The 10,823-nt window shown below is 38.2% G+C and overlaps 1 protein-coding gene across 1 annotated transcript; it reads left to right on the top strand.

Annotated features, from left to right (window-relative positions):
• Window positions 1–630: 630 nt before the first annotated feature.
• On the top strand, window positions 631–3,951 carry LOC123507082 (partner of Y14 and mago-like). The gene is made up of 5 exons (XM_045259636.1): window positions 631–856; window positions 1,625–1,721; window positions 1,977–2,119; window positions 2,537–2,653; window positions 2,823–3,951. Exons 1-5 carry the CDS (start codon window positions 793–795, stop codon window positions 3,023–3,025), a joined length of 624 nt encoding a protein of 207 aa, XP_045115571.1. The 5' UTR covers window positions 631–792; the 3' UTR covers window positions 3,026–3,951.
• The last annotated feature ends 6,872 nt before the right edge of the window (window positions 3,952–10,823 follow it).

Below are 10,823 nucleotides of genomic sequence, written 5' to 3'. Positions count from 1 at the left end.
GAATGAGTCTTTACTTCCGTGAAGTTTAACACTAATAAACTTAGTAGCGGCAACAACAGCACGTTTATTAATGAAGGTTTTCTTTCAAGCAAGCGCCGAGCTCTCTCTCTCTCTCTCTCTCTCTCTCACACACACACACACACACACTTTTTTAGCATGTCACTTCGTCAACACAGGACAAAGAAAAGAAACTTTTCTGTTCTTTGAGAATGGTGACTAATCTGTGTGATCCCAAGGCTAAGAAATGCGCCTCATCACACTTCATTGAACTTTAAGCGAAAAAAGGAGGAGAAAAAAATCCTATGGAGCCGCAGATGGTCAAGGTCTAGGCCAAATTATAAGACAAGACACATTCTCCATTACTTTCAACAACCTCTAGTAGTGAATCAGAGATAGCCTACTCGGAATGGGGAGGCAAGTTGTGTTTCTGGGCCAAGAAGACGGGGGAGAAAATCTGTTTATAGATAAGTGAATCACAGTTTACTTATCCATCTCTTCATGTTAAAATGAGAGAGAGAGAGAGAGAGAGAGAGAGAGAGAGAGATGTGGGTATCAATACATGTAGTAAATATACAAACGCATGTCTGATCTCGGTATAGTCGAAAAAAGAATCGGTCTCCATATCTATATTTTTACTAATTCATGTATTTAACTCATAAAAAAAGACTGTGTGAGTGTAAGTGTGAGTGTAGGCTGTGTAGTATTATGTGAAAGATGGAGTATGTGAGAGAGTGAGTGGGTGAGTGTGGCTGTGGCAGGCTGGCATCACCGGGAGGGCCGAGACGAACCCGCATGGCTCCACCACAACACTCCTCCAACATGTCCATAGCAGCCGAGTACGTCAAGGATGAGACAGGTGAGCATGTCAGCCTTCCCCGCGCCCCTCGCATGGCCGGCGGGTGGGTGGTGGGTCTGTGGATGCTGGTGGTTGTGTGGATGAAAGTATGAAAGTGTGTCTGTGTCTGTGTCTGTGTGCAAGTGTCCCTGTGTCTGGTGGGCGACGGGTTGCATGTGGGAGTAGCGGAACCTTACCTGCTCGGAGTTTCTTTAGCGTGACTTCGGTGGTGTCACAGGTGGCTCTTCCGTCCGTGTAAGGCAGGATGGCTGGCAATCAGGGTTAGGAGTCAAAAGGATCATGTTTCATCAAAAATTATCCAAACTTGTGGGTTAGATTGCCTCATTGTTGATGCTCCCCAAATAAAACTTGAGTGAATGGGACTAAGTGTTACCTTGATGTTAGTTTGGTTTGTTCGTGTAGTGTTAGAGGTGATTGGTCTTCCCCTATCATGACAGTGAAGCCAGCAACATGAGTTTGCAGCCCATTAAAACTTCCCAGGTGTCCTTGATAATTGTCACAAGATTATTATCCACATGTCTGTAGTAAATGAAATAGTAGGCTTCCTGTATGTGTCTTACGATGGAAAGCGTTTAGCTGCTCCTTTCATTGTTAGATCAGATGCAGCTACTTGTACGAGATTTTGAAGTAGTATACTCATCTAAGTACCAACATACCAGTAGGGATCTTCAGTTTCTACAATGATCTAATTAAGCAATATCTTTAATTTTCAAACCAGATGGTAAATGTTGTGTTAATTGGTGCCTGTTGCTGCTGCCTATCTTGTAGGTCAGTGCTTCATACCTGCCTCCCAGCGACCTGATGGCACATGGCGCAAGGCAAGGAGGGTCAAGGATGGCTACATTCCCCAAGAAGAAATGCCTCTGTAAGTGATTGCATTTTTAAAAAGATACTCAAATATTTGGAGACAAGATAAGATTAATTCTTCATTATCTCTATATATACCAGACCTTATGATCAGTTCTATGAATTTCAAGTCCAAAATGTATACTTTTTCTATTATTTTCATAGATTAAGAATTTTAGAAGGTAACTAAGAGTTAGACCACTAGAGAAAGCCTATTTCTTATAATAGAATGATGTTGGCTGGTGATGATAATGGTGATACATGTGCTTGGCAGGTATGAGAGCAAAGGAAAGCAGTGGGCCAAGAACAGATCAGATTGCCCAGTGGGTCTGGCTCCAGAGGATGCTGCTGCTATGAAGAGCCGGCAACAAGCTGCTGATTCTTCCATTCCTGGCTTGGTACCAACTGCCAAGCTGGGTGAGTGCCACTTTTCTCATGTCCTCAGATACATTTATGACAATTATCATGTGTGCACCTCAACACATTAGTCAAGAGATGACGTAATGTGCCTTGCATCCTTCATCTCATACGTAGTTTTTGCATGTACTTATAAAGATTGTAAAATCATAAATGACAAATCAAAATAAAAAGTTTTACATAGGTAGCTATATTGAAGTTATTGTAAGTTTTCATTGATCGATTTCATGTTTATAATGCAGCATTCTTTTAGCATTCCAGAAACTTGGATGTTAGTGAATTTTCTATACATAGAAATATAATTGCTAAAATTAATGTTATCCATGTACAGTATGTGCTGTGTACATGTATACCATCACAGAAAAAAATATGTATTTGAAGTGTTTACATCAGCCTCAGGTGTATCTTTTCATCAAGGTGGAATGTCAAAGTCACAAAAGAAGAGGGCAGCAGCGGCAAAGAAGAAGGCAGCTGCTACCGATGCTGAAATAGCCAAAGCCATGGATGAGACTCACATCTCCAACAGTACATCAGGTAATGCTCCAGACTCAGCATTCTCAAAGTAATACAGATCTATTTGATGTGCTGCTTCCCTTTCTTATTATGCATAGAATTATATGCAATGCTGTTTTCATTGTCAGTTGAAATTAATTTGATAGAATATAGAATAGATGCATAAATTACTTTATTCCTACCCTAACAGGAGGAAAGGCAGCTGCTTCAGATCCCACCAAGCGCTTGAGGAACCTAAAGAAAAAGTTGCGAGATATTGAGAAGCTGGAGAGACAGATTGCTAGTGGAGAAATCAAGAATCCAGAACCAGAGCAGCTGGAAAAAGTGAAGAGAAAAGAGGAGGTGACACAGCAGATAGAAGACCTAGAACTGGAAATAGATGATGCAAAATAGCTAAGTCCAGATTTTATTTAAAAAAACAAAGCATAAATGCAGGAACTTTGTTGTAGTTGTGCAGGCTTGTTTCCGATATTTGAACATATTTAGTGAAGTCCAGTCCTACGAATGAATCAATAGGTATTTTTCAGCAGTTTTTACAAATTTATGAATATTTTTTTAGGATTCCAACTTTTTATGGATGTCCAACTTTGTTTTCTATGTAGTACAAGTACTTCACCAATGTTAGTCTTCATCCTGATCTCTGTAGGCACACTGACGCAGGATATCTGGGTTGCAGGAGCACTGATGTTTTGAGGGCAGGGAAAACTTTCAGTCATTTATGTACAACATTACAAGGTAATTAAAAGACAATATGTCACTGCAGGTACAGGATTGTTTCCCTCAGTATTGGGAGTATTTTTCTTTGGAAATTATTCTATGAGGTCATTGTAGAGGAGAAATTTTTAAAACTAATTTAAATCTTTGTGTGAAAGATATTTGCTAAACTTAACAAAGTTAAGAGTTCTATAGTACATGTATATTTTACTTACTTAATCCTTGCTAGGATTAAAATTTTTATCATTACTGTCTTCTTTGATTAGAAACAACTGATAAGTGGCATCTGCAAAATCCAGTGCCTTAATACTTCAGTGAATCCTTGATAGGCACAGCAGTCCTGGAGAGCACTTTGTTATTGTGTGTGTGTGTGTGTGTGTGTGTGTGTGTGTGTGTGTTTGTTTGTTTGTGGATAGATGGATGGATGGGTGGTTAGGGGAAATGCTGATGTGTGACTTTGTGTCACTTATAGGGAAATGAACTGGGCTGGTGGGAATAGTTGCAACAATCAAATAATTCTCTCTCTCTCTCTCTCTCTCTCTCTCTCTCTCTCTCTCTCTCTCTCTCTCTCTCTCTCTCTCTCTCTCTCTCTCTCTCTCTCTCTCTCTCTGGAAGTGAGAGCATACAAAGTGTGATCAAAGTTTTATGTTAGAATGTCTATGAAAGTAAAAATTGCATGTCATTTGAATTTATCCCCCATCCTTTTTGAAATAGTAGTCTTAGGCAATGCTGCACCAGTCACTGCTCTTCTGTTATCTTTGGAATACTCTGTGGAAGAGTTATTTAAGTGTTACAAGCACTCTGTCTGCATGACATAATGAATCTTTTCCTTGATTACCAAACAACAAGGCAAAAATAGAAGGAAGCAGCATGCGGTGGGGTGAGGGAGCAGTTGTGTTGGTGCAGATGATCACTGCTCACTGCTTCCATGAACACTGCTGCCATGCTGTCATGATGGAACATTCAGTATCCATTACAGCTCTTTGGTGCAGGCTTTGATGTTTGCTTTCTTCTCACTTGATATCTGAACATGAACATGGAGACAAAAACTGGCATTAGCTCATGTCCTGATGATGACAGTGTTGTGGTGTGCAGTACGCTGACTCGAAGGAGTGCTGCTTGCTGATGATGTTCTTGTGTGATCACAGTTTTTTCCCTTTATATCGGAAACACTCAGAATTTTTTCATTACACTTCATATTTTTAACACAGTATTCAGGTTCATTTTCCTTGTATGTAATACTGTATATGAACTGTATGTAATGATTTTCTTTCAGTTATACATGTAAGTAAACATGTATAGCCCAGTGCATTTATACATAGTACATGTGTATTATGACTTATGAATACTACTGAATACAGTGAGCATCATTATATCTATATAAGAATTATAGAATTATTAGGGATTGCAGTGATAATGCAATGCTGATAAATTGTCAAAAGCTTAGATCTCAGGGATGATTATCCCAAAGGCAGTACATAGTGCACTAACATCATTCTTCTCAGCTATTTATTTCTTTAGCCAATAGGCAGCATCCCTATTCAGCACAAGGACAATCTTATTCTTGCCTTGAGATCCTCAAGGTATTGATACTAATAAAACTTATAATTTCTGCTCTGATTGGATTTTTTTTTTTTTTTTTTTTAGGTGGTGTGAATATGTTTTAAAGATAAACTATTCATATATTAACATGATTATTTACATTATACAAACATAGTCTGACTGTATATCCTCTAGGCAAAATGTAGTGATCATACTTATGAAACCATCAAAGACTTACAATTACTAATGGCAACCAGCATTTATGTCATGACATGGACACCATTACTCCAGCTGTCTTATTTTATGATATGCTGGAGGATTGAGGGTCAGAGCATTGCAACATTTAGTCATAAGTTACTAAGAACACAGGTAAAGTTAATATCTTGAATTGATAGTGTGTTGTTTCCATAGGGTAATATTTCCCTGTTACAGAGACACTTGTCTGAGTGACAAAATAATGCTAGACCAGTTTATCAAGGACCTGTTATGTGTTCTCACATTCATTGAAGGCAGTGACAGATATTTGAATGTGCTGAATGTGACGAATGATTTCCACATTGATTTATTTAAAGTTTATCTCGGTACTTTTTAATCACCTGTTCAAGAATCATTTAGATCTAATGTTTTAATTTATTTATTATGTATTTCATTTATTTATTTTTCTCTGTCATCTCACAATGACCATTATCTCAGATTGACAGACGCCCAGGTCCGTCACTCCATGGCTCAATCCTTCACCCTCACAAGACAATCATCCACTCTAAAAATGCATGCTTATTTTTTTGGGCACCACTGTATTCTTGATAGTAATAATGATTATGAAATAACAACAATAAAACTGTTGTTATTTCATAATAATAGTTGTGATACATTACCATGTAATGTGTCACAACTAGTTCCAGAAATTAGCTGCAAAACTATGTGACTAAGTGAGAAAATGACACTTCTCTTTCTCTTGCACCATAGTTATGAATACTCAAAATCAAACTCATGAAAATGGAGATTGTTCTGGTGTTGGATATTATTATCTTACCATACTGAAAGTAAATTGTTTTGTGTGTTGACCTAAAATGTTACGTTTATTGGAATGATGCTCTGCCTTAGGATTAGTTTTGATAGAGGCACAAGAGAACCAATCAGAACTGCTCATGCTGAGTCATTTGTTGTGGTGAGTGTTTATTGTTACTAATCCTTGTAACATAAGTACTTTGTGAAGTTTCCAGTAACTAACTTAGTCTTTTGCTAGCTGTATGCTTTACTCAAAGCTTTCATGAGTCACTCATTCTGGTGTTTCGAGAAGGGAAGACTAGTCTGTTGTATAATAGTGATCCACTGAAGTGGCTGCTGTTGTAATCATGTTCACATTTTATGTAGCTGCCTAGTTTTCCAGTATGAACCCTGCTAACTGTGTATGTTGAAAGACTGGATGTAGCTGAAAGCTGACACAGGTTTTAGAAGGAAATCAAAGAAAATCTAGAATTAAGTGGTCCTGAAAGATCTCAAAGGTCTAGATCTGTGCTGGGAGGCTGCCTGTGAACATCCAATTTGGAGAGCTACTATGAGGTGAACAAGGCAATTTGCAACCTGAGTTTGATTGAGACAGTGTCTTATACATATAACAATGTAACACTGGTCTTGTATCAGTTGTGCTTAAACACCACATGTTGTTGTCTGATGTGAGTCGCCTCTTGTTAAAACTATAAGAACTGTAGTGTAAGAGTTAGTCATGACCAGATGAGTTAGAAAGCTGGTTCAAGACATTCATAATTCATTCACAATTATATCAGAAGTGTTAAATCTTCAATGTAAAATTAATATACAGTTTTCTTTCCAAATGTTTTAATATTTTGTATGTGTATTATTTTATTTTAGGTTGTGAATTCATGTTGAATGTCTAGAACCTTGCTTATCTTTGACAGATCTCTCTCTCTCTCTCTCTCTCTCTCTCTCTCTCTCTCTCTCTCTCTCTCTCTCTCTCTCTCTCTCTCTCTCTCTCTCTCTCTCTCTCTCTCTCTCTCTCTCTCTCTCTCTCTCTCTCTCTCTCTCACATCTATTGTTTGTCTATTTATTAACTCCTTTTATCTTATTTCTTATAATGTTTATACTGCATAATATTTTTTGAACTGTGAAATTAATGAGATTTGTTCCATCACAGTCCTTACATTGGACTTGGTGTGGCAAGGAGTGGCCTCTGTCTGATGGGAGAGTGAGGACATGTGTGGTCTGATGCTTTGAACCACTGTGTTAAACAGAGTTAAACTTAAACAGAAATGTACAACTTAACTTGTAAACACACACACACACACACACACACATTTAAGGAAAAGTTGGATAAATGTAGTTATGGAAACAAGTCAATATGAGCTCTATATACAACTAGGTAAATACACACAACTAAAGTCATGCTAAAGCATCTTGGTAAATAACCAGAATGTAACTATGACCCACAACTCACCATTTTGTTTCCACACATGTATTTCCAAGGATGTGTTCCTAAGTACTTCACATGATATCTGACATCATCTCTACCTATGTAAGATTTTAGCATCGTTCTATCAATGGCTTGACTCTTCACACAGACAGAAAAAGGTAATTTAAAGATATAAATATGTTACTTCCCAGAATATTTATATGAATACATACATTTTTAAGATCTTATTGTAACAATCCATGATTCTCATAGTACGAGTTCTACAAATAATCTTTTCAATAAAAGCAGTATTTTCATACAATTTATCAAACATTAGCATTTATGAGTACATACATATGTTTGTGAAGTTTCATATAATTGTATATGAATATATTTTGAAAACTTGCTCTTGCTTTAAGATCAAGTGTGTTAATTTATTGATCTCCCTCCACATTATATTGCAATGAATGTTTGATGCATTTTTACAATGGAACTTTCCTTTTCTTCCTACTGTTGAAGTAAGCACAAAATTGAAAGCTCATCTTACTTCTGTAGGATGATTGTTGTGATACGATCTGTTGCACAAATGTTGCACCATATTGCATACTTCTCTGGCTACTGGTTATAGACACTCCAATCAAATTTTCTTCCTTTACTTAAATCATTACTACTAATACATACACATCCAATATGTCTCTGACAATCAACATCCTTCAAATATATACCACATGTAAAATGACTGTGAACTTCATACACAAACAAACACGTAAATTTGCTCACAAAAGATTTTCGTTCTCTTCACTGGACAATATATCATATATATTTATATTTGCGTTACAAAGATTTCCTCAATTAGTTCAAATATAACACTCAATGAAATATATAGGCATTACGGCGATGTACTCATCAACTTCATATGCCGCTCATAAGTATAGGTAACTCGATTTACGCGTGTTTGATTTATGCGTTTTTGTTCTAACGTGACCAAAAAAATATTAAAATTAATTTGATCTGCACGATCGGTTTGCTTATACGCGATTTGGCCCAACCGCATTTTCAAACTGAGCACCAGACGCAATTTCAAACCACGCCAGAGAGTTCCGCAGCTGGCCGATAGGTGGGAGCTCTGGGGGCCAGATCCAAGAAGCAGGTTGTTGTCAATGTTGGTACAGACAACCTCCATAGCAACCTCCTGCTCACATACCAACCTTCGTAAAATAGCATCCACAAAGATTCGTTGCTGTTGGCGGGTGGAGGTTGGTAGCCTGCCTAAAAGTGCTCATTGGCTGCCAGGAGCTGGATCCAAGAAACTTTAACATCAGAGTAACCTCCTGCCACGAAATGGCATCCATGAATACTTGGAGGGACAGTAACGAGGTTACTCTCAGGTTGCTGGGAATACTACGTCTCGAGGTGGTGTTACTGTCTTATATATGCATTTACGTTCACAAAACAACATTTCTATTAGCTTTTTACAAACCTTGCCCCCAAGAAAGGATTGTTTTGTAATGCATAAAGTGAAATCTTACATGGAATACCAAAAAATAAAGCAGAGATGAGATCGGCCACAGATGAGGCGGAGACTTGCGGCGACTCGGCTGCTTCTTCATCTTGTGACCCTTTTAGCTTGTGTGTTGCTTTCACCATGATATTTATGTTTCCACTCCTCTATTGCCTGCTATAGTGGATATCATATCTTAGTATTCATATATGCTTATGCCATGAGGATAACCTCGACTCCGTGGCACTGAGTGATAGTGAATTACTAATGAAATACCGCAGTATTTTATTAGTTGCCGTGAGTCTCTGCCTCGTCTGTGGCCGATCTCATCTCTGCTTTATATTTTGGTATTCCATGTAAGATTTCACTTTATGCATTACAAAACAATCCTTTCTTGAGAGCAAGGTTTGTAAAAAGCTAATAGAAATGTTGTTTTGTGAACATAAATGCATATATAAGACAGTAACACCACCTCAAGAGGTGGTGTTTCCAGCAACCTGAAAGCAACGTCGTTACCGTCCCTCCAGGCATTCATGGTTGCTATTTCGCGGCAGGAGGTTGCTCTGACGTTGTTAAAGTTTCTTGGATCCAGCTCCCGCTCTTCTTGTGCCTCATTTGCAGTCTGCCAGCACTGAGTACAGACAGAATCTCTTCAATCTGCCTATAATTCACCAAGATGGCCCTAAAATGTCCTTCATCTTCTTCTGCATGTGGGATTATTTTTGATTAGTGGATTTTTTATAAAGTGGTAAAGCTCAGAGGAAGATGGTGACTGACTGTGGTGTGAGTGGTGAAGGCAGTGACACAGTGAGTGTTTTGTTTATGTATTCTTTGTTTTGTTGTTTTCTCATTACTTTTTGCTTTCTCATTATTTCTTGCTTTTTCCTTTATTTTAAATACACTTCTAGTATTTAGAATGGTAAATAATATAAACATGTTAATTTAGCCAAATGAATAGAGTATTTTATACAAATTTTCTTGGACCACATCCCATATCCCCCTATTATCTATTGTTTCTTATGAGAATTACATGTTTGTTTTACACAAATTTTGATTACACAATGCCTCTTGGAATGCATCTATCGCGTAAATCGAGTTACCTGTAATATATCTGTGTTACTGTGACTTCCTCATAAATTCACACATATTCACATCACAGCGATTTACTCATAATACTCAAGATATTCATAACAGAAGTACATTATACAGACACGACACTTACTCGATGTGGCGAAGTTCTCATGGCACTCACAAAACAACAGAATGATAGGGCACGGCCACAACAACTGCTTCCATGACCATTACATAACCAGATATCAAAATATTAAAAGTAGACATCCTATCGTTAATCCTCCATCATTGTAATATTAATTACTGAATCACTTGTTTTCAAGACTGCATTACAACTTCTAACTCCACTTACTGTTACAAGATTCCGTCCATATCTTCCTGGCCCATGGTCTCTCCCTGGGCTGCGGCCTCCCAGAATCTCTAGTCTTCCTCCCTTGCTATAATCTCTGCTGCAGCTCTCCAAAAAATATCCCTTTTCTCTCCATATCCTTGCTTATGTACTCCAGGATCTCCCACGTACATGACCCGCCCATAGGCATGTCCATACATATGATCTTACCACTCAGAACAAAACAGGGGCGGAGTTTGGGTTACGAGGGGAAATACGAGGGCCAGGTCAAGTGTAGTCTTTCCCCTCCTTCATACACAGTGCCCAAACAAAACAACATCTTTGTCTGTCATCTGCCCCATTCATGCGGTCAAAGTTTATAACCTTTTTCCTTGAGGCCCGTCTGCTTGTGCCTAACAACAACTTTGCTGGTTTATCTGTTTTCTTTATTATATATATTTCAATTCTTCTTTCTCCATCATCATATATGCAGGTATACCATACCACATACTCCCCCCTCAAGAAGTGCGACTCCGCGCTCCGACACTGGTAGGACGCGAGGGAGATGGCATGGCTCTCTGTGGGAAGGTGCAGGAGGGTCAGGCAGATAGGTTTAGGGTGACCA

Source organism: Portunus trituberculatus, chromosome 21, assembly GCF_017591435.1.
Source record: "Portunus trituberculatus isolate SZX2019 chromosome 21, ASM1759143v1, whole genome shotgun sequence".
Lineage (NCBI taxonomy): Eukaryota > Metazoa > Arthropoda > Malacostraca > Decapoda > Portunidae > Portunus > Portunus trituberculatus.
The sequence above is the reverse complement of the archived record's forward strand: the minus strand, read 5'-3'. Positions and strand labels throughout refer to the sequence as shown.

Excerpts from the sequence above, each read along its gene's own strand:
- LOC123507082 (XM_045259636.1), top strand. The coding sequence starts at position 793 with ATGGCTCCACCACAACACTCCTCCAACATGTCCATAGCAGCCGAGTAC. Across the intron at positions 857-1,624 it reads GTACGTCAAGGATGAGACAG|GTCAGTGCTTCATACCTGCC; the intron begins GTGAGCATGTCA and ends CCTATCTTGTAG. Across the intron at positions 1,722-1,976 it reads CCCCAAGAAGAAATGCCTCT|GTATGAGAGCAAAGGAAAGC; the intron begins GTAAGTGATTGC and ends TGTGCTTGGCAG.